Genomic DNA, 24454 nt, shown 5'->3' with positions numbered 1-24454 from the left:
GAAGGTGCTGCGGTTCAGGCACTAAATCCACGGAGAGTGGTTTGCTAAAGCTGTGGAATGAAGGGAGAGATGAATTCAAGTCTGCTCCCCAGCTGGCCGGTGAGAACGATACAGAAGCTGGACTGCTATGAGCAGGTAAGAGTCTGAAATAGATGCATTAGCTCATAGCAAGGCCAGGTTGAAGGGTGAGTGGCACATAAATTATTTTAGACTGGTCAAGTTACTCCTGCGGCCAGGATCAGAGGAATAGTCACCTGTGACTCCTGCACAGACCCCAGTGCAATTTAAACGGCCCGACACAGGCTGCCAAACCAGATCAGCTATGAATTCATCTAAGTCATCAGTAACGACCAGCAAACTACAATCAACTGGAATGTTAAATCGAATCATTTGCAAAGCGCACTGAGAGATGGGGATGACCAGGAGAGTTAATGTCTCTGTCTGCTGGACAGTTAACTCACCACCTAGCAGCGTGGACTGGACCGATCGCCAAGCTGGCCGATACAGAGACTAAATCCTGCTCTGACTCTTGGAGAGAGAGGTGGATTGAACTGATCCACTAGCAGGGAGAGGAAGGTCAATTTTTAAAACAAAATTGCTAATGCAAGCATCAGCCGAAATGGAAAAAGCTGCTGCCTTCACCCTGCAGCTGCACAGCACTTGGTAGCAGAAACGCTCCTTGTGAAGGCGGTGAGCACCTGTAATGCTGAATCGGGCCCTTCCAGCAACACTGGAAGAAGACGATGCACAGAGAAGTCATTTAGTTCATATTAGCTTTAGGCTCCTGACTAAAAAGCCAGAAATACCTGTTAAAGATCTAAGAAAGCTGAGCTTAGCTCTGTTATTGGGGTTGCATTAACACTCGTAAAATCTTGTCTGGCTGAGCTGTCCTTAACCATAAAAGCATGTGAACGTGAAATAAGTAATAACTCTTCTTGTGTACAAATCAAGAGGGAGATGCGTCCCGAGTGACTAGCTCCCAAGAAAAAGGACCTGCAAATGGCAACAGAGGGTACGGCCTTCCGATTCAAGTTCAGTGTCCTGCCGTTGCACGGCAAAACACAAAAAACAGTTATTGAATTGACTACGCTTACTTCTGTAACATTTGCTACTGCAGAGCTGGTGTTTAAAAAGCTAGCTGGAAACTGATGCTATGAAAAGCTATCAGTTAAAACAGCAGGCATACAATCTTAAAGGAAACAAGTTTCACTTTCCACCTACCAATGCAAAAAACTTTTGAGCCTCTGCTTGGCTCTTTCCCCTCTACCTCAAAAGCACACGCGGCAGACTCGCCAAAAAAAGCATGTCCTGACTTGGAAGGGCTTATGCTGTTTTAGAAGCGGAGAGATGCTGTGCTGCTTAAAATTCAAGTAGCAGAATTGCTATGGACGTGGTTTTTTTTCCTCTTCTGCCAGCACGCCTGCAGGTGCTCACCCTCTGGGGCAGGAACATGAACTTGGGAGTCCCAAGCAGCCAGCCGCTATTCTATCGGACACACCAAAAGGAAGGTAAAGTCACTGTTGCACACAGTTCGACTTTTGCTCCCGTCTGCCTTCATTGCCCTAACAGGGTAAAAACCACAATCATTTTGACAGCATTCCCAACCATGCCGCGGGGTTACTAGATACCACCCACCGCCACCTTCAATTCATGTGCAAGAACATTAGGACAGGCAAAGATTTTAGATCTGTTTATTCAGATACAAATTGAAAGCAGATGAATGGAGCACAGCCCCACTTCCTCTGCTGCCTCTTCCCCTAACTACAAGAGAGAAGAGGAGAAGCAGGCAGAAAGCAGCAAATAATAATTTAGTGACAGAAGCATTGTGGTTCCCAGTTCAAACCTCTGCTTTTGGATAGCATAGGGACAGTTAGAGCATCAGTAGGTCAGTCACGGGGGAAACGGGTCACTTCTAGCCAGCCGTCACCACCCTTGGGCACAAAAGCATCAACTGACAGGTTCCAATCCTAAATGTACAAAACAAAGCCCTGTAAACGGGTTTGCAATCTGCAGCATGCATTATGGAAACTACTTCAGCAACTTCTGTTGCAGTTTGCGTTAAGACAGCTCTCCTCCACGGTTTACCTTTCTCTGAATTCTGTGCGGAGAAGGGCCCCAGGCAGAGCTATCATCCTAAAAGTAGCTAAAATTTCCAGTATAATTGGACCTTCTCAAGGCATTCTGTCTTTACTGTCCTCTTTGGGATGATTACTTGAAATGGGTTTCTCCGGGTTAGCTCCTACAGTACCTTTGTGCATACTCTGCAGGGAAGGGGAGCTGGCAGAAGGCGAAAGGAAAGGTACCGATGCAGCTAGGAAGCCTACTCGACCTTCAGGCACCTCTTCTGATTTGGAAAGGGAATGTCTAAACAGGAGTAGTTGGAGGAACTGCTCAACAACCCGAGGACACCTTGAGGAATTTTATAGCTCACGTTTCTGGTACTGACAGGATTAATTCCCTAGACGCCACGCCAGCACACCGGGGCGCAGGCACAAGCAGGCACACGACTGGCAGATCTCAGTTGTCCTGTTTCGCACCTCTCTCAGCTGTGGACTTTTTTTCCCCCCCACGGCTATGGAATCCAGTTCTCTGCTCGAAGCAGCTTTCCTGAGGATACTTGCTGTAGAGATTAATCCATTGTAGAAGCACAATGCTTTATCGACTCACCGAGCAAGAACACGCACATTTTCTATTCTCCTTCCATTCTTTCTGCTGTTATTTAAACTGAGATGGAGATGTTTCTCCCCAGCAGCATGGGTCTGCTCCACACTTTCCCAGACAGCCTTTTGCTTATTGAATTACCGGTCACTTGTAAATTCCCTCAACTTCCTTTTCATAGGATGCGAGCAGGAGAGGGGTACTACACCTGCGAGGAAGCGCTGCGTACTGCAAAGCATGACCAGGAGTTGTACTGTAGGAAGCCCGGCCACTTGCGCTCCAGGGGCTTCACAGCCGCCTTGTTGGGACAACGTCTGCTGTTCGTTTGTGTTGTGAGCTGCAGTCCAAGTTGGCCAGTGAGAAGAGAAGCTGCTAAAGGAATTAACTGTACATTTCACCTGCTAAATGACGGGTGGCTCTACTTAAGCTTCAGAGGGGGGTCCCCATGTAAGGATTTAGCGCTCTAACGATTTCTATGCCTCCCCCAGAAGGCCAACTGACCCGCTGATGGAACAGATAGGCTTTGAACTCCTAAGCACCACTGCATCCACTTCCAGCAACTGTTTTCTGCTGAGAAATTCCGACTCCAGCCAGTAAGGCTGTAACACCCACTTGGTTCTTCATCCCAACGCAGACAATGCGCGCTCCGCTCAGAGGCTGCACAGAATGCCAGGATGGACAAGAGGCGGGGATGGCAGCAAGCGCCTATGAAAACCGGTAGCCCCAGGCTCTCGAAGGAGCTTCCCTCCCCCCCTTCTCCCCACACATAACACAAATTTGCAGAGTCAGTTTCCTATTTGTTTTCAAAGGGATAGGATTTCGAAGTCTTCATCTTCCGAGTCAAAGAACCTTTCCAATCTGTCGGCATCAGAGGAGTCTGCAAGAGAAAAAGAAAGCACTGCCTCCGTGGGACGCACTGACTGCTCAGCAGCAGCGAGACCAGCAGCTGGAGGGCAGGAGAATGTGAGTGTCAGGTGCCCGCAAGTTCCGAGAGACTCAGTGTCCTGAATTCAGGTGCTCAGACCTGAATGAAGGCCCTGAGGAGGGATGAGAACATGTCAGTAGCATGGAAAACGCACTGGAGAGAATGAGACGGTGCGCAGAAGGTGCGCTGCGATTCACAGATCCCAAAGACAGCCCTGGTGCAGTGCAACTCTGTGCTGTGACTGTGGTGTACAACCTTCCTGTGCGGCAGCTCTGTATCAGCAGGAGACCGTTCTGCCTCAAAAGGCTCAAAATAGGAGAACTTGCCCAGGTCTGGACTAATACCCATGACGGTTTCTGGCCCAATTAAGTGATACGGGAACATTTTCCCCCCCCCCATATATTAGAGACTTGTTTTCTGCTATACTTGCCTTTGATCCACCTACTGGGGAATGTAATTACACAACATGCACTCGCCCAAAAGCAATCAGTACAGTCCGTTTTGTGAGGAAAGGTAAAGTACTTGATCCCTCCTGTCCATCCTTCCAACTCCATGGTGAGGAGGGAGCACATACCTGAAGGGGAAGCAACTTTACCATAGGGGAAATTCAGGTGAGAACATATGGGCAAACTGGGGAAGTAAAGGAGAAACCTACATTAACTCAGGCTTCAAGAAAGCACTCACTGGACTTGGCAGAACAGCCAGCCAAAAGCTAAACCGCAATAGCTGATGGCTGGGGACAGAGAAGGGCAAAGCTGCAGACGCCCCTCGAACATTTTGTGACAAGCTTTAATCCCACCGTAGAGCATGCAAATGCCTAGTGTCACTGGTTTTGATCAAACTGCAGTGCCCATGAGTGCTGGCAGCACAACTTCCAGAGGTGCTCCTCAGAGGAGCGGCCCCTTTCACTTAAGTAACACAGCAGAGAACCCAGCTGGCTGGGGAAGATAAGGACAAGGGGCTGGACAGTCATGAAAGTACAATTACTCCTTCTAGTGAGGGGTAGGACTGTGAGAGAAACAGAATGGCCACAGCAGATGGGAGAGGCTCTTCGAGCTAGGGAAGAGGGAGAAGGACAAGTAGCCCATTACAAAAACAGTTTTAAGAGTAAGAAAGGCAGCAATTAAGGACAATTAAATACAGGCAAGGATCAATTGACAGTTGAAGGGAATCAAGCATTCTTACAGAAAGGACAGTGAGATAAGGAAGGCTTTGAAAGTTCACGCTAAGGGCGAGAGAGAGAGCGAGGAAGCATAGGGCACAGGATGCAAATGACAGGACACAGTCCAATGCCTGGTGACATGGTAAGTTTGTCCACGCATACTCACTCCTCTTGGCAGAAGCTGTCAATGGCTCTTTATCTCCTGCAATGTTTGTGCACACGATTAACATGATAAGCAGAGCCTGACAGCCAAGGTACTGCCCAGCACTTGTTCCTTTTTGCATTGGTAGTGGTACATGCACAGGGAAGGAGTGCCTTACACTGGAACTAAGTTTGACCAGCCCTGTCTTTGACCATTTTCATTACCTAGAAACTCAGTTTTCAGCCTTTTCAATGGACCCTTTTGATTCCTCCAAGCATCCCTTTACAAATCATAGATTCACATTGCTGTGATAGCCTATGAACTTGTTTTTTCTTCCCCTCAGTCACCACCACCATTCACAGACTCATTCTAAAAATCATCATGAGACACTGTGGGATCTGCAAACCACTAGTTGAAAGCCAAAGAACTAGATCAATTGCCCTAAGAGCTCCAGATCAAACTCCAGGCGGAACAGGAACATACTAGAAGTCGCCGTGCAATTCCACACAATTTCCAGAAAACCAAAGGGACCGGCTCACCCTTAGCCCTACCTCCCTGCGTGGCCTCACCTGGTGTGAGATTCAGGACATCGGGGTTGGAGAAATGCGACGGCTGGCGTTCGACCAGTTCGAACATTGGCAGCGCTCCTCTTACCAGGGACAGCTGTGGAGCAAGAGCAGAGCCATGAGAACCGACAACTCTGTACCCACGGTGCTCCAGGTCTTTAAGGGATAATAACGATCTGGTGGGACTTCATTGCAGCTGAAAAAATGTTTCTCAAACCTTTGACTCGCATCATCAACAGAATTTCAGAGCTATCATCTTTTTGGTAGTTTAATAAACTATTTTCATATGCTTTAAAATGGGATCATGCTGCAGACAACACGGTCTCTGTGCAGCGGTTTGGAAACAAGACAATACCCTCTATTCCTTTCCTGGTGATATAAACACAAACCTTTTTGATTTGCTGGCACCAATCGTTAAAGTCCTCCTCGCTGTTGCAGAAAAAGCCCTGAAAAAAAAGAATTTATGTATTGTAGATTGATCATTTCAGTCTTAAGGCCTTGTATTAACGCCAAGCAACATGACCAGGACTGCGAACAGTTACAACACCCAGCTGCCTTGCTTTTAAACTGTGGCTTACACTGCCCTGTTAAACTGAACACTCCCCATACGCTTGATGTGACCAGACTATCCAAGTGCTGGAATCATCAATGTAATGGTCTGCTCTACTGCGGAACGAAAACCGGGCAGAAACAACCCACATGGAAACAAAGGGCAGGCATCTCGGGTTCAAGAGAAAACAAGCCACACGCAATCATAATATGGATTCAGGAATGGATTCAGATCTGCCCATCAAAAGGCAGGAATCAAAGCCCAAACTAAACCCGAGAGAAGGATACTGCCCCACGAGGAATGGCATTTAATGGCCATGCAAGGCCTGTACCAAACTGCTTCCTGCATGAGAAGCTTCTTCACCAATGTTACTGAAACCCACAGCGGCACTTGCCCAGATCACAGCATGCCTGTAGAGTACCCAAGCCATCACCACCGCCTTCGGCGGTTCCCTGGGGAAAGGGACAGCTGGGAAACACAGGGACCACAACACTGCTCCTTCGGGTGATCGGAAACAAGCAGCAGGAACGCACCACCGCAATGGAGGGGTCGAGCTCGGCAATGCTCATTCTGCAGGGAGGGTGCTGGCAGTGGAAGCTTTCATCGGGGAGACAGCCGCTGTCATTGGGCTCCACTGCAGGCTGCGTAGTGTGGGGATCCAGGTAAATGAGTTCCTCACCTGGACAGACAGGCAAGGAGACATCAACAGGAAGAACCATGCCAGAAGCTGGTCTTCTGAGAAGCAAACGGTGAGATAGAAAGAGGAGGAAGAGCGATGAAAGAGCCAGCTCTCGTAACCCCAGAGAGGAACCCACGTTCTAGGGACAACTTGCTTTCAGCCACTTTCCCAAATGCTTCTCATCCAGGCAAAGAGCCAGCTGCCAGCAGAACCACGGTGGCCACTCCACAGCGACACCCTGGGATCAAGGCACAGGCACTATTTGGATACTGTTCCTGCACATGCCTGCCAGGGTCCTGTGTAAGCTCAAGTAGGCCCCAGAAATCCAAAGCACAACCAGCTTGAGGTCTCAGGCAGAGAGAGAAAATCAGAGGGAAGGAGGAGAGCGAAAGGACAACAGTTTGTAGGGTTTCAGGAAGGGGACAACTAAAGGACAGTTAAATCCAGCCAAGCCCCTAAAGGGAGGTCAGCTCTGAATGTAGGAAGAAGTCTATATGCACACCTCTTTACAGACAGGATTTAGCATTACGCAGTGGAAGTTTACAGCCCATACTATGGCCACTGTTCAAAGCTACATCACTCAGGTCCTCGCAAAGAGGTTCAGTCCACAGCAGCCTTCCACGCTTCCAGCGGGAAAGAAGAACCCTGCAGCATGCACCACAGACCGAGCAGGAGAGCTGTACCGCTCCACAAGCATTTTTTAGCTGGGGGGAGATGCTTGGAACGTCTTTACAGTACTCTGGGCACTCACCTACATAGCCAATGAAGTAGTGAGCACTGTTTGGTTTCCCTCCGATCACTCCCAGGGACTGGGGCATCATGAAGCAGTGCTGGAAAAGCAATACAGAAAACACACAGCTGACAGACAGCGAGACAGCAGGTGGCAACAAAGGCAAACATCCAAAAATGCAGTGGGAAGGAAAGACGGGGACACTGAAAATCAGCAACTCTAGCAGCAGAAACAGCCACTTCTGGAGAGAAGCTCCATCAGGAAGGCTGAAGGCTGCAACACAGGGCCTTCAAGGAACATGGAAGCAGCTCAAAAACACTTTTAACTGCTGACAGAAACATACAGGTGGACCAAATGGCAGAAGCAGCACTACTCCAGGTAGTGCTGGAGTAAGCAGCAGACCCTCCAGGTCTGAGCAAGTCCTGGCTCTGCTGCAGTCAGTGGCAAGATCCCCTGGAGCTGCCATCACGTTGCAACAGTGCTCTCGGAAGGGAACGATCATTCAGGAAACAGTTTAAGTTCCTTATCCAGCTGCAGTATCCAGGCACCATCTACTGAGTTAAGGGCAAGTAACCTCACATGAATTTGGAGCTCTCTTACCCGTGCAGCTCAGAGCTTGCTAGCATTAGGACAGCAAGACAATGTACACCCTGTCTTGTGCATGTACTCTGCACACCCTAAATTCTGCACCCTCCTGATACTCCAGCCTGCAACCGTCTGCCAGCTTCTAGCCTCGGTCTGCAGTACAAAGTCCAGCATCAGAGCCACAGGGAGTTTGCAACGCTACATTCATTAATGCTCAGGTTGCCACCAAGCACAGTACAGTTGTGCTGAACAAACGCTTCAGCAGGTTGGTACCATCTAAACACAAAGAGGGACTGAGATTAAGTTGTGAAGTAAGATCCTCAAAAAAAAAAAAAAAAACAAAAACAACCCCAAAACAAAAAAAAAACCCCCACAACCAGAAAAGCCCCAACCCCCCAAACCCCCCCTACATTTTCCTGACTATAGCCTGCAAGAACCCATATCCTGACCTCTGACAAGGATTGTCTCTAAACACACTTTTCTTTTGCAAACAGGACAATTACTTGCGAGTATTTTTGCCCCAAAACCAAATTACTTAATTCACAACAGGGTCCTTCAGCATCAGAACACCAGGAATTCAGCTCCAGATCCCCTACCTTTAGTGTTTCAATATAGGCTTCATTGATCTCTGTGAGCCCAAGGCGGAGAGGTATCAGCAGCACCAATGGTTTCCACAGTGAGAGCCTATCTCTAACCCCCGCTTCCTCTGGGTACCCGTTGTAGAGTACGTCTGACTCCACAGCAGGGCATGCTGCAGCTCCAGCACACGGGAAGTTGGACTGGCACAATCGCCCTACAGAAAGGGAACATGAGCAGAAAGCATCAGAAATAACCTCCGTTTCTAGACCTTGAGTCATTCCATTCAAGCTCTGATCAACAATTCCTATCTACTAGAAGCCTACAGCACTTAATAAAAAGAAAAAGCTTAAAGAGGTCCAGTGCTGGGATCATGTGATGCATGTACTCCCTGCAGGGCTTCTGGTAGGGCTCAGCATTTCGTCTAAGCTTACATCAAGATTATGCCAAAGCATGCTGTACTCACAGCCACCATCTGGTGGGCCGTTAAAATGCAAATTCTTCCAAGCAGGTGAGCAGCTAAGCAACAACCTGCGCCAACAAGGTTGAAGGAGTTGATGAGGAGGTCAGGCAAGAGTCCTGAATTCAGAAAGCGTGTAGGCAGAAAGAGAAAAAACCTGGAGTGTTCAACTCCAGAGGAGTTCGTGGAGGATATGAAGCCAGTTGAACTGAATGAGGAAAGCGTTATGGCCTAACACAGGAAATATTCACCCGTAATTAGTGCTCTAACAAGATACAAACATGGTGTCTGTCTAGAGTAGTTGTAATTTTCCTAAAGTTCCCTAAAGCCTTCACAAATTTCATCGGGGATTATTCAGAAGCTACTTTAGAGACCTAAAGCAGGATGATCATTAAACTCTGCAATTTCAGCAGGAGCTTTGTCTGTAAGATATGGGGCAGTAAAACTCCTCGAGGCATACACATGACATAAGCGCTATACATCCTCATTCTACAGGCTTGACAAACACACAGCCAGGCTGTAATGCAACCAGATTATGTAAATTCTGGTACAGAAACATCTCCAAGCCTACCTGTCTCACTGGCCAATTTCATTACTTGCTGGGTGTGTGAAGAAAAAAAACCCAAACCCCAAAGAAACCCACAGCGCTTTAATCACGAAGCCAAGGCAATTAGACAAAATGCCAGAGGCTCATTTAATTTATTCCTGGCCTAACCTGAATGCCAGGACACTCCACCAGGTAGGACACAACGTAAACAAACACCTTCATCACCAGCCATTTCAGCAGAGTGTTTGCTCACTACTGAGAGCTCCAAACCCAGCTGAACAAGGAGAATGTTACACCCAAGGTTAGAAGAAACGGGACTTTGATCTAAAGCCTCAGTATGAGAGACAACCTGCACTGAAGAGTTTGCAGTTGCTCCCTATGCTGTCCCTCAAAGAGGGAGAAGGTGTACGTGTGCATCTCTCATGCACAGACATATTATAGTTACCGGAGGTCCTGAGAAAATTTAAAGTCATCATTCGTAGTGATTTATCCTGTTGAAACAGTAAAGATCACGGGTTTTTTTGTTGCAGTAGCTTGCCTGTTCTGAGGATGTGAAATCAGCTGCCAAGCCAGGGTGTCACTGCAGGTTTCCTCATCAGGCAAAGCAAGCGGCAATCCTGCGCTCTGATATGAACATATTTAACCCAAGTTTAAGCAGTAGGGAGCTCGGCACAGACTAAATTCACCTTGCTTCTTTGGCAGGCTTTGCAGCGCTACGGTGCCACAGCACAGCGGAACCTGCCTAAAGCCTCCCAGCTGGATCCAAACCATTTACTGCAAACATATTCCAACAGATTTGACACAACTTCTCTCCCGCTGTGGCTGCTGCTGTCAGGTACTGGCTTTACTGTCTTGGTTTCTCACCACCTTTCTGATGCACAGGATCCTCCAATGCCCAACTAAGAGCCCCTTTCCGATACAACAGACTGACTCAGAAGGGATAAAGATGGATGTTTCTTAACTGCTGTAGCAAAAGGCATTTCCTTAGGCTGAACAGGATTAGTGACCAAATTTAACAGATGTATGAAACAGCATTAACTTCTGAATGCTTCACTATCAACAGATGTTTGGGGCACAAGATATATAACACATACCTACAGACATATAACACATCAGACCCACTCATACAGTGACTTCCAGGCCCTGGACAGGTACATTATGATTCACATTTGAGGAAAATAAACAAACACCCCCTGCACATTACAAGCTGTATGGACACGTTACTTGAAGTGGTGTCAGTGCTGAACAGTCAGTGCCACACAGACAAGAGCCTGCAGCACACCCAAGCCCCGCAGCCAGCATGCTTCAGTTCTAGAAGTAGTGTTTTCAGGCTAAAGATGAAAGATAAATCCAATTTCTGTTTTCATGCTGGCCCTTGTTTAAGCCAAGGGCATCAGCACATACCTTCACAGGACTACGTATACCTAAGGTTAGACAGGCACTTCTCAATCAGATCCTACGTTTCTTCGCCTCTCAATTGAGACTACCTGATAAGAGGTGTGACTTTGTAAAGTGACTGTCCTGCGCTCTAGGGACAAATTGCCTGTTAATTGATTTTGGCTCCGTGGCAGCCGAAGCCAGCCTAAATGATACCTGCCACGATCTCCCCTGTAACCTTGCACCAGCTCCAGCGCTCACTGGACTGTTCTACGTGCCGTTTCAGAACACTAACCTGGCAGAAAACATTGCACGGTTTTGTGCTGTGTAAGCACACTGCCTCAAGAGTTAGTCTAAAGCAAGCGAGGGGAAGGCTTGTGTGGCCAGGACCATGCAGGACTGCAGCAACCAGCAATGCAGGCATCCAGCTTTGGTTACTGCGGCACTGCAACCTGAGCAAGCGTGCTAGGGATGAACACATGACACAGCGGCTCAGCCTCCAGAGCCATCCCATTGTCAGGATGCACAAAAAAAAAAAAACCCAAAGGAAAAAAAAAAACCAAACAACCACTGAGCACTCCTTAAAAGACGATGAGAGATCCACTCCAGAGATGGATTCGCTTCTTCTCCCCCCCCTCGCCCATTTTGTTCATTTTCCTCTTCAGCGATCTGTTCTAGTTTTCTTACTCTGCCTAATAGCAGAGACATTCCTACCCCATTATATGAGAGAAGAAGCAGCCATTTACTGCTTGCTACCTGAGCCCATAAACAAGTTTGACACTACCTTCCAAGCAGCTCCCACCTATTGTCTGAAGGTCAGCAGACCTTCTCTCTAGATCCAGAGACCACAGTGCCAAGTCAGAGGCTTTATCAGGTGAAGCAAAAGTCAAACAAGGGGCTTCCTCGCCCTAGAACAGCAATTCTCATCTGGTTTTAGCATGCTTGGCCACAGCTTTAAGACAGAGCATTTACTTCGTGCTTGTTGTGTTGTACTACTATATGCTCTCCAGTTTTTTTCTGGCTTCTTGCTTCTGGAGGATATACCACATTCTACCTCCACGTGATACTTACGGATTTCTTCCATCACTACCGTGTTGTCCATGGCTATATGTACTGCCAGTGAACTCCATGTATCAAAAGTTGCAAGTTTTCTATAGGAAAATTAAAAAAAAAAGTAAGCAAGGATTAGTTACAACTACAAGATAAAGATGGTGGTGTATCAGAGAGGAGAAACCGGATTAGGAGAGATTGGCTTTCATCAAATATGCTTTCAAGTATGCTCTTATACATGTATCAGAGTTGTAGACTTCACTGCCACTAGTTATTATGGCGGGAAGAATAACCAAGATTGCAAATGGGACCATGCCTGGGAACTTGTCCCTCAGCAGCTACTAAGTACAAGAGCCCTGATACAATCTCCAACTCAAATCCCCTAACTGCTGGTTACCAGAAAGCGAGACAGCGTAAGAAATAATAATAAATGAAATAAATCACTTATTATCTGTACATATCTCCTGATCACCTATACCAGATCCTGCGCTAATTCAGCATACGGTCTGACCTGGGAAAGCTGGTTTCAGGCAATCCTAGCCTATTCCAGGGAGCTACCTGCTCATCTAATCAAAGTGAGGGAAGACTGGTGACAGGAGGGAGAACGTTTTTCAAAATACAGTGTGTCCCAGTTATTAAAGACAGTCCATGCTCCAGCACTGCTCTGATCCTCTGCCTGTCACCGTGGAACCCAGGCAGCAAATATTAATGCTTTCCTCTGCTAACACATTAGTGACTTGATGGCTCGCTGGCAGCTTTTTGATAACAATGACACTGTTGTCAGGTCAGCAGAGGCAACTCAGAGGCGAGCAGAGATCCAAACAACAGCAACGATCATCTACTCTGACACCTGCTTCTGGTCTGCTGCAGAGTATTGCACTCAGTTCTAGTGGCAAGCACATTACTTGTGGGACGCGGAGAGAGATTTTTGGGGGTTGTCCTCAACTTGAAATCTGTTTTCCCTCACATCCTGCCAGCATCTGAATGACAGAAGGGTTCCTTTCAAGTTCCTGCCCAAGCAGGTCGATAAGGTCAAGCAGGTTGCCTGCTAGCAGCATTAAAACACACAGTTGCACTTCAGTCAATGGGCAGAAACCTGTAAGCTAGGAGGTACCACAACCCAAGTGACCCCACTGCGTGGTTCGAAGGATATACAGGAAAAACGCAGCACAGCACTTACTTGAGCACTTGTGCGACTGTGTTTGGTCCATACCACTGACCTATGGATTTCCCCTCTCCAACTCCCATCTGGGCTGCATCACAAGAAAAAAAACCAAAATAATTTAGCAAATAATTTCACCTACACTGCGCCCCTTCCTAATCAGAGTTTGTATTTAATAGGGAAGAAATCTCACTTGGAAACATTTTTGAGTCAGCAGAATCTACCCTTTCATGGGGTATCTTAGTGTAGATGGGGGAGAGAAGCATATCCTGAAGGACTGTAGAGCAAATCCTTTCCCCAAAAGGCAACGTTACCTCAGAAGAAATTTTACTTAGAGTGTTTGATTACCAGACCACCCCTGTAATCTGAAGTTCTGTTCGCTGAAGCTATAGGTGTCTTAACACCCTATAGGAAAAACTGGAACAGGCTGCTTCTCCTTTATTTGCCAGGGAAGTTTATATCAAAAGTGAGATCCTTCCTTAGTCCATTTGCTACTTCTGAGAATTTCTTCGCTCAGCAATCTTCTCATATTACAAGGTCCTAGTGAGAACAGCAACCACGTGCGTTCCTCTCACCTTAGCTAGCTAGGATATGGAAAGTGATGCTGAACATAACCTAAAGCATTAGGCAAACCTGACGGCCTTAAGGGAGTTAAGAAGAAAAATCCATCATAATCCATAATAAAGAGCGGTAGTTTTACATCACGTCAGAAAACAAGCAGCATAGTATCATGTACTACCTGATCCACTCGTTGGGGGTTTTTTTTGGCTAAGCTGGTAAAACAAACACGGAGTGATGTTCTACACTCATGAGAAACCCAGACTGATTATCTCCATGCTCTTCAGTACCCAGACTCTTACCTATCTGGTGAATGGAGTAGTAGCTGTCTTTTTTGTCAATGAAGGCATTAAGAACATTGAAGTAATTATCCGTCTGCCTCTTCCCTTTTATCCACCTCCAGTCTAAGACAGACAAGGGGATATATGAAACAAAACATGACATTTATTAGCAACTAGAGGCTGCAAGCTACAATTCTCTTCCCTGTGCATCAACCAACTGACCCGATTTTCACGTCGCTATCTTATTACTAGGCATCTGAGGCATTCCCAACACTAAAGGATTAATTTTTTAAAAAAAGTAAGCATTCTTATAGCTGGGATAAAGGAATATCACCCACAGAAAAGCAAATAAACAAACAAACAAATCAGAAAACACAAATTGTACCTCTGTCCCACAGATGGGAAATAGGATTACAATTTCTCACTGACACGCGCAAGCTATATATTCTGGGAAAAAACAGGTGGCCTCACTACAAAAATCATCCCCCACAAATTCAAAGGCCATCAACAACCGTCAAAAACACACTCTGGTATAGCTGCTTACAGACCAAGCATGGGTCAAGCACAAGAACAGAAGTATTCAGGGAGAGGAGACTACACTCAGTAAGTGAGGGCTTTGTGACAAAACTGAACTATAAATAAGAATCAATCTACTAAGTTGTTTTAACCTTCAGCTATATAAAAAACCCTTCACAAAAAATCTAGTACGTGCTTGGCTTCAGTGGATTGAACTAGCATGTTACAGGGCTCTGCTTTGTTTTAAGGCTTGGACAACTACATCTATCTATCTATGTAGAGTTGTAGACAGCAGGGAAAAACCTGCTGGAGGGTTTCCAGTAGACTGTTCTCTCAACAGCCCTGAACTTGAGAAGACTGAAGAAAAAATTACAGAGCCCTCGGCAATTTCCAGCTGTGCCCTTGTTATCTGCTGTCCTTACAAGTACTGCACTTGTGGGAGCACATGGCCCTGGAAATCAGGATGCGCTGTGCACTGGTTTACCTCTTCCCAAATGCCTGCAGACCAAGGCCTGAGCAAAGATCATCTGGCCACACCGCAACATACAGCCCCAGCCAGTATCAGATGTGGGACCGGTTCCTCCTGTAAACGAGGACAGAAAATAAATATGTAATGAACAGTAAAACAGTGCCAAGAGGGAGAAGAAATGAAAGCACTGTAAGTCTGCACAGGTAGCAGGTTCACCCAAGAAATCAGGCAGGGAATAAAGACTACCTTAGCTCACATACCCAAGGCTGAGAAACAAAAATGTAGTTATCTGTGAGTAACTTAATGGCATCCCTTAAAAACAAACAAACAAAACCCTCTAACACTAACTGAAAGGGGAAAAAAAAACTTCAAAGGGAAGTCCAAACAACTCAACTAGAAAGACAGCTGAATTTTTCAGGAGCACAACAGCCCTTGAGCCTAGTTGCAGACTCTCAGCCCAATTCAGAGACACATTTCTACACAGAGGTGCTTGTTACAGGTGACTTCTTCTAATCCTCATCTTGAGGAGGCAACTCATCATGCAAAACAAATCAGTCCCAAGGAATTCCCACATCATAAGCAGCTATGACTGGATGAAATTCCAAAGTGAACAACACAGGCCAAAAAAAACCCCCACCAGCCAAAAAAAAAAAACCACCCGAGCAATGAAAAAAAACCCACATCCTACATAAAATCGGAGAATAAGCTGGATATTAGCTCATGCTGGAAAATCTGAGACAAAGGCCTCAAGGCTGGAAGCATTTCCCCGACAGAACTTCAAAAGGAAACTGCTACTCCTCCACTGAAGCTCTGGCTATTATTACAAGCTTCATAGATAAAATGTTTAGTGTGACCACAGCAAGTGAGCTGTCTTACAAGCACGCAGTCAGCTGCGCCTTAGCACAGCTGGCAGAAGTAGTTTCTTTGTAATGCTGCTTTCTTCTTTCGATCCTACGCAACTACTCTGCACAAAAAGCACAGGGAGAAAAATCACCCACGAGAACTATTTAATCAACTTCTGGATGGTCAGCAGCTATCTTCTATAATATTGCCAGCAATTTACAACATACACAACATCCAAAATTGATAATGCTTTACAAAATTAGCGTAAGACATTCCCCTTACCCTCTGAAGAGCTTACAATATTTAAGTGGGCAAGCACAGAGGGAAGTGGCCAACAATAAAAGGGATGACTGGGAGAAGAAAACCTGAAAAAGGAAAAGGTTGACTGTACGACACGCAAATCGTATCTATACTGTCCATGGGAAATGACTCAGAAAGTGGGATTTCTTTTCGCCCCCCACCCTTTAATAACTCCTATAGAAACCCCAATTGTGTTTGTAAGCCATAGTTAAACATATGCTAACCCTTCAATTTCAAACACATGTTTAACTATGGCTCACAAACATGAATTTAAAGGGATTAAACTGCATCAAAGATGTCTCATAACTTGTTAGGCAAAGGGTTTCCCAGTAGGGAAAGAACAGAACAAGTCAGAAGGACCAGCTACTAAGAAGTCTCTTTTCCAAATCTGAGCCGTTTTCCTCATTGATCGCCGGGGATGATGTTGATGGTGGGGACACGGATGGGGCTTAGAATCCCGTTTACCTGCTCTCAGATCTCTTTTGATACACCTGCCACCCAGTACACGAAACCAAACCACAGAAGAGACCATGCAGAATATCTTAAGGAACCAAGACGTCCTCCTTTGAGTTCACTGGGAAATGTTCCCCATATTACTACAGTTCCCGCGTGTAACAGCCACTTCAGGCATTTAAAAACCCCACACACAAACCAACAAAAACCCCACACGTAGTCTAGAGCAGATGCACAAAGGCAGTAATTTCTGCATCATATCTCTAGCTTTCATGATTTTAATCCACTTCAAGCCCAAGACCATCATTAAATAATATTTCACGTTAGACTTATGTAGGACCTAACAAACACAAAGTACAAAAATCTTCCCATGTTGCTTAAAGAAAGGATATTTCTAGGTAGGCTTCCCAAACTCATTCTTGTGTCCTCTTTAAAAATCACTGTTATCCCTCATACCCAAGGGGATGAGGAATTCTCATTATCAGGTTAAACAAAAAGTCTATCCTATCAATTAAATGAAGTGCATTTCAGATTCTTATAAGCAGAAGTGCATTAATGTTATGCTTGTGGGGACTGTTTTATTAGGTAGAGATAACCGGATTACCATCGTTTCCAGGATGTACTTAGACTCGTCCCCAGTACGTACCAATAGCAGGGAAGTTCTTTCTGTAGGTGAACCAAAGCCGAGAGGTCACATCCAACAGGATCTCTTCTTTCTCTGAAAAATTTTCAGCATCGAAAGGCACGCACATGAGGGTAGCACCAAACGCAGCTAAATCCATCTCCCACTCACCTTCCCTAACGACAACAATGTTCTGCTTCTCACAATCTGTGTGCCCAGAGAGGCAAAATCTGGCTGAGAAACAGAACAGTGCCGCTGTGCAGAAGAAACTTTCTTTTTCCCCCGAAACAGCTGCAATCAACCCAACGACACTATGGCCATAGGCAAATTATGAAGCAGTAAACCATCTTCTTGCCTTTCCCCTGAGCTATCCCCTTGCCTCAACCATCCCGGCCTCGTGACACAAGTCCCAATAACTACTATATGGTAACTTTCTGCACAAAAATATTCCAGAGTCCGCGGAGATGGCCCGACAGACAGAAGCATGGCAGTCACGGTCTGCATGGTTTGCCAGCAAACAGACAGACTCTGCAGTCTGCTTATAGGGTTTGCAGTCACCTTGCTGCTCAGAAAGCAAAGTGCAACACTAACTAAGTCCTCTGGAGCATTAGTGCACGTTGCATCGTGCATGCAAAATACCTGTAAAAACACTGTATTTTCGGCCGAGGATCCAAACGGGTTCTTTGGTCTCAGGGAAGTCTTCATATTCGAACCTGAGAGTGTCATAGGTAAGAGTAGCTAGAAAGAGAAAGAAGAAATTACATACCTTTCGTAGCTTTTGCTTGTGTTTTAAAAATCATACAAAACTACAGAATCAGAGCTGCTGTGGCCCAGTAACTTACACACCCAGAGCACCCGGCTCTAGCTGGCAAGAAACGGTCCGGCTCCCCCTGCAACCACCAACTCTGGAAGGTACAGAGAGCTGACACAGCCCCGGCTGGCTCCTTGCTGCTCCACAAGCAGAAAAGCAGAGGGATTTCCAGGTTAGGGCAGCTCCAGGTTCTGCCTGGTGCAGAAAACGGTCAAGAAAACATCTAGGACTTCAGCTGGCAGCTGCACTCTGTTTCCCAGAACAGGCACCATCGTGCATGTCATCAGCAATGATAGCGAGGTCCTCTTTTCAAGTGAGCAAAGCGATTAAAATCCTTCTTCCAGAGAATATAATTTTTGGTGGTGGAACATAAAAAGCACAGATTGCATTAAGATGGGAACTAAACCTTGCTCTGCGAGTCAGTCCCTCCTCAAGAGGCAATGAATCCAGCAGAAGTCATCACCTGCACTGAAAACAGCCTGCAGCGTGAGGAGCAGCACTGCCTTTACAGATGTCACACTAAAACCTGAGGAACACGGAGCTGTGCAGAGATGTACTGGTTCACAGGCGACAGACAAGCCTTATGTCTATTTTACTGGCTCCCTTCACAGCATGGCATCCATCAGTGCCTAGATATCCGTCCTCTTACACGACCGCTACAGAACAACTCAGCAGCACAGGCTGCCCTTGGATCAGGGCAGCTTAAGCTTTCATGCAAAAGGCACAGGCAATGGGGAGGAAAAAAAAAGGGGAGTTGGAGGAACTGTGCTCCACTAGGTCTGTATTTGGAAATAAGGCACTTTAAAGTGGTCTGGGAACCCTGGAAATGAACCATCTAATTTTGTAGGTGTCAATTCTTTAACAAACCACCTATAAAATTTAAAGCAGAACTAAGCCGGACTGTTCTGTAACTGTTAAAGAGGCTATTTAGAAAATATCTCTCACAGCAAATGGAACAAAATCTGTGGCACCATGATGTGAGTTTAAAACAGGGCAACAGACTAAACAACCACAAGCTTCTCTCAGCCCTGTTTTCCGTGAAAGCCACCACCCTCCGTGGTGCACACCTCGCTTTTTGCTTCCCAGGAGAGTCACTTGCTGCTTTTCTCCGGTGCTGCCTACATAGCAGAGCGCACCCTTCTCACAAGTAGAAGACGTTCGTACATGAGCCTTCCTCCCAATCATTCCCTGCTTAGCTTTCCAAAGCATCATCTGGTGCACCAGTAAATAACAACTTGGCTGATCTGCATCAACGATAGCTCCAGAAAGTCACCACCAGGTTCTGCTCCCCCTCCTTCCAGACATCTAGGATACTCCACGGTGTGCTCGGACAAACAAGCTACCCAAGACATTTTGGCCTCCTGTAGGTACCTCATCAGCCTTCTGCCCCTGGGCTCTCTGACCTGAAATTCCAATTCCAAATGTCAGAGAAAATACTTAAGTAGCAGCAGCAAGACACCATCACTAAGACCAACTACTGTTTAAGGAGGAACGCTGGCAACAGAGATGAAAATAGGCTCCTAAATCAAATTTTGAATTAGACTCTGGCCCTAACCCTAGCCCAAAAGATTTAAAGCATGTTCCTCGTGTGAACTAGTCTATAGACTGTTTCAGGCACATTTAGGATAGCACGGGGCACACGTTCCCATTCCCATCCCGTGATGTGACTTCTCAACAGCAAGCTAAGCAAAGCAATTCTGCTTGTACAGAAAAGTTCCAGCAAATTAACGCAGTCTCTTCCTCTAACAAACTTCAGCACGGAAATTAAGAATTTCTTTACCATATACTAGCCAAACTTTACAAATCCCCAGCAGCCTGTGCTTTCTGTGTCTATCTTCACTTAATAGCTTGGCTTGCTTTGCCCCCTTTCTTGCTCAATGTTGGAGACTTCTTTCCAGGGAAGGAAGCGATGTGACTTCTGCAGATGTTTTCAAGTGTGCATCACTTTCTACTTTCTCCTGTAATTTTCAGAAGTTTCCCTTTGGGATGAGACATTACAAGTTTATTCTGACAGCTCAAAGGGAGGCTAGTCATTAGGATTTTTTAAAATTCAGTGCATTATCAGATACGATCTTAACATAAAACTGAAGCTCTCAGATAGGTTTTAAAGCTCCAAGGAATATTTTGTGGTTAATTTTGTCAGTTCTCAAGCTTGCCATGAATCCAGCTCTCTGTCGAAAGAGTCTCAAATAGCTTAAATAAAATGACTGAAACAAGGATGCTACACAGAAACTATCAAGGTACCCACCATCCCTCTTTCTCCTTCCTAGCAACGTTTCCTCACCTTCTCAAATGTCACACCCTCTGTGGCTCCAGATTTCGCAGGGCACCAGGTCCTTAGCAAGCACAGGATTTGCAGCTGACAGCTTCACGGCAAGGATCTGCTGGAAAGGGGCTGCTGGAGTCTTTCCCTTTCCGTCAAAGCTAGGAGAGGAAGGGGTCAGCAGGCGGGAGGGATTCCCAGGCTGCCGGCTGGACCAGCTGCGTATTCAGGGAAGGCAGCACGTGCAAATGGCAAGTGCCATGACACTGCACATTCGGGAGGAGAGTCCCAGATGTGCGGTCCTTCAAGCTGAATGCCCAACATCTGGGCTCTGCGCAAAGGCCCTGTGGGTCCTGCTGCGCATCCGAAAGATGCGGTCAGACATTAGTGCGTATGTTGGTTATTAGGAAGAAAATACTTGCCACCACCTGAAAAGGCACAACCGCTAAATGCAGGAGTTAAGGTTTCACCTTCACAGGGAGGAAAATTCAAGTGATTGCTCCAAGTTAGTATCAACAATTTTATAAAGGGAGCAATAAAATCCCCACAAGGCTTGCAGCCACTAAGTGTTTCCTTTACAAACATCTACCTGCATATGCTCTGGCACTTTTTAAAAACTACATCCATTGTGCTATTGCCCAGATGAGCTAAATATGAGCCAGTGGGACCCAAACAGTTCAGGCAGGGGTACAAAGAGTGTCACAGCTTGCACAGGAGCCTTTCTCTCCCTCTTATAGTTAGAGGCAAAGGGTCTGAAAATAAATAAAACTGGAAATTCACCAAGCAGAAATCCTATTTGAAGATGCTCCTTTCAGAGCTGCAAAAGTCGGGTGAGATCAGCAAATTTCTCGGGCAGCACTCCAAAACTTCACCTTCAAGAAGCCCTCAATCTATTTTAAATACCGACCTCTGAGCATCCAGGACAGTAGAGCAGCAGCCTCTGCAGAAAATCCAAGCGCACACCAAATACGATAGTTCAATTTCTTTCCGTGCACAGTGGATTTATAGTTAAAAAGCCAAGAGTTTCAGCCCTGCAAAGCACACCTTCAGAAAGGCGGCCTCGCTTTCCAGGAGCCTCGGGCATGCTGGGAACGACACGAGGTTGGCTGGATCTCTGCCCCATGGGTACACCTTCCACGGGGTCTGCTGTAGTGTCCCAGAACACCTTCTCATCCCACACCCTCCCTAGAAAGCCCCGATAGAAAAGGCGAAGCTTTGTACGCGCCACTACAGAAAGCACCTACATTAAACAACCTAGGTAAAGGCATTCAAACTAAAACCACATTAAATACCAGCATTAAGCCTGAACGTTTTGAGTTCTCTTCCGCTTTTGTGCACATGGTTAGATCTACTCAGTTACAAGAGAACAGGCCACATCACAGAAGCCTGCCTTGTATGAAGCGCAAGGAACCAACCCTTGACACACCCAGCACGTGCTTGCAGCATCAGCAACTTTCAATAACAGTTTACTAAGCACAAGTATGTGCATGGTTATTGAAAAGCTATATAGCATCACCTTGACATAGACCAAGAAAAACTGTCTCAATACATAGAATTAGGGTAGAGGGTGAAATCTTGCCTCCCTGCTTATATTCTTAAGCTGTACAATGAAAAAGCCGAGCTAAAAACGTTATCCCAACTTGTAATAAGCTCCCACGTAAACAAACACTGAAGCGCAGCCAGGCACTGGAGAGCGGACCCCGACTGGTGATGTCAGTTTGCAAATGTGCTGAAGGCAAGAATCAAGTCCTTGACAGCCACTAACTTTATCTGCTTTACCAAAACCAAAGCTATTTGTTTTGCTATCCACTTTGGGAAACAAATAACAACAAGTCAAAACTTTGATGACTCAAACAGAAATACGGCAAGTGATTTTCCCTGTAGTCTGCACAGCAAAACAACTGATGTTCACTCCAGCATCAATCATCTTGGTTACAGTTTGCCTGCACAGCTTAGACGTTTTGTTGAAAAACTTTTTATACAAAATACTGAAGCAGAGATTTGGAGCGTCACACTGAATGAAAATCAGGCTTTGCAATACCTCCCTTCCCAAATTGCTTCTTGGGCTTCCACCAGTCTCTAGAGAGGCCTCTCTCTCCGACACAGTAACGCTCCTCAGGCAGCACCCACAACAGCTTAGAGACATTTTCCCTGAGTCCTTCAGCCTCCAATTAACACCGCCACAAAAGAATCAGAAATGGGGCGAACGATCATCTCCCTCAGCTGATAAATGTACCTCACCCAAAGCAGAGCGGAGAAGAAGAATGCTACTGGATGTAGAATATTTCAAAAGAGAATCAAGAAGAGAAGGTAAATTTATTGTGTTAGTAAAGCTCATTCCTGAAAAACGCCTAGAAAACACATACCCGACAGACAGCCTGAACCCTTATTTCTGGCCTTTGCAGAAGAAAGATTAAGTCTTTTCTTTCCCCTAAGCTCTTTCAACCAAGACAAATCCCAATTATCTAAGGAACAACGAGGAGTTAAGGGACAGCCAGGGAGGTAAGTCAGTCAACTGTAGAGAGGTGCTTTCTTGGAGGCCCAGAGCAAACAGTTCAAAGTCTGCCCGTCAGGTCCCCGACCATCTCAGGAGCAGGGCTGCACGCGAAGGGGCTCGAGCTCTCACTGCTCCAAAGCCCAGAGACCCACCTCCTCTTTGCATAGAGGAGATCCAGCCCTACTGTCTATCACAGGGAGGTTTTTCCTTCCCTTGATCAGCCTTGTAACGCTTACACAAGGGGAAAGCAAACATATCTCCCGGCTCAGGCTGTGTAAGTTCACTTGCTGGAACGCGTTTTGTTCCCAGGCGCGAGAGACTGGATGCGACGACGTGCAAGGACGCACCAGGCAGAAAGTCGGGACGCTATCAACCGGACTACACTGACAACAGCAGCGCCTGCACCAAGGATAAAAACAAGTCAAGACAGCAGGCCGGAGGGATGAGAGCTACGCGTTCCCCCTGCATACACGTGCTCACCCAACGCGGAGGAGGAGCCCAGGCGGCACAGGAAAACGTTCGTTATTATGGAACAACACTTATCTCCGCAGAGGGTGGATGAAAGCTGTTACTACGCCAAGGCTAGAGGGAAGCGAGTCCCAACCCAAGCGCCAACAGACTCCTTGTTTTCTTCCCCCTGTACGAAAACAACATCTCTATCGCAAACGCCTTTGCCGGCGCTCTCAGTAAAGGCGATGAGCGGTCACGACGAGCGGCCCAGTCGCCTTACCCCTCGCCGCAGCAGAAGGCGGCCGCAGGGCCTCGGGAGCGGAGCGGAGCGCAGGGACACCTGCCCGGGCCCTGCCGCCGCCTGCGCCCTCCGGTTCGCTTCCCGGGCAGCCCCGTCCAGGCCACGCCGCCAAACAACGCGGAAGAGCTCAAGGCTTTTTAGGAACGAGGGCGAAAGACAGGCCGGGACGGGCAGGAGGGATTCACCTCCCTGCTGAGAGGGCTCCCTCTCGGCTCCGGCCTGCAGCGGCGGGCACCGGCGCTAACGTGAGCCATCGCTGGGCCACCCCGAAGCCACCGCCTTCCCCCGTAGGGGAGGCGGTCGGGCCCCTTAGGGCCCCCACAGGCCTGGGGACGCCGCTTACCAGGGCCGTACCCCGGGGCGGTAACCGGGCCGGGGAGCGGTGACTTCTCCCGCCGTCAGCCGGGCAGGGGCCGCACCTTCAGAGCGCCGGGGGAGACCGGCCCGCCCGGGCCTTGGCCGTCCCGGGAAACCGCAGGCCTCAAACGGCCACCGGGCCGGGCCGCGGGCTCCTGAGGGGGGAAGCAGCCGCCCTCCCCCCGCCACCCACCTGCGTCCATGGCGGCGGCCCCGCCGAGGGCTGCGGCCGCTGCCGTCCCCACCGACACATACGCCCCGGCGCAGCCTTGCGCGGCTGCTGGCGCGAGCGCGGCGCCCGCCCAATGGGAGCGCCGCTCGCCGCCGGCCTCCGCGGCGATTGGCTGCCGACGGCGCTCGTCACGGTTCGGTGCGCCGCGCGGCTTCCTCCGCGCACTGGGGGCTGCCATTTTGCCGTACGGTAGAGGCGGCGCGGAGAAGGGCTAGGCGCTGGGTCGGCAGCGGAGCCGCGGCTGGGGCAGGCGGCGTGGAGGCGCGTAAGGGCTCCGCTCGTTCCGCACGACGCCGGCGGGAGCGGCCCATGACACGTACGCCCGGGGAAGT

The 24454-nt window shown here is 47.6% G+C and overlaps 1 protein-coding gene across 4 annotated transcripts; it reads right to left on the bottom strand.

The window, feature by feature from the left end:
* Window positions 1-3413: 3413 nt before the first annotated feature.
* Window positions 3414-24127, bottom strand: ATG4B (autophagy related 4B cysteine peptidase). Of its 4 annotated transcripts, none has more exons than XM_050902619.1 (13): window positions 24084-24127; window positions 17851-17949; window positions 17236-17307; window positions 15009-15107; window positions 14030-14131; window positions 13188-13260; window positions 12029-12108; window positions 8594-8790; window positions 7434-7512; window positions 6537-6682; window positions 5843-5899; window positions 5457-5550; window positions 3414-3535 (listed from the first exon to the last, which is right to left on the bottom strand). In XM_050902619.1, exons 1-13 carry the CDS (start codon window positions 24091-24093, stop codon window positions 3462-3464), a joined length of 1182 nt encoding a protein of 393 aa, XP_050758576.1. In that variant the 5' UTR covers window positions 24094-24127; the 3' UTR covers window positions 3414-3461. The 4 variants fall into 4 exon arrangements, with proteins under 4 accessions (XP_050758576.1, XP_050758578.1, XP_050758579.1 ...); XM_050902621.1 differs by lacking the exon at window positions 24084-24127 and adding an exon at window positions 23877-23893; XM_050902622.1 differs by lacking the exon at window positions 24084-24127 and having other exon boundaries at window positions 17851-17953.
* Window positions 24128-24454: the final 327 nt, after the last annotated feature.

This window comes from Gymnogyps californianus, chromosome 10 (genome assembly GCF_018139145.2).
Source record: "Gymnogyps californianus isolate 813 chromosome 10, ASM1813914v2, whole genome shotgun sequence".
Classification (NCBI taxonomy): Eukaryota; Metazoa; Chordata; class Aves; order Accipitriformes; family Cathartidae; genus Gymnogyps; species Gymnogyps californianus.
This window is presented reverse-complemented; position numbering and strand designations above follow the sequence as displayed.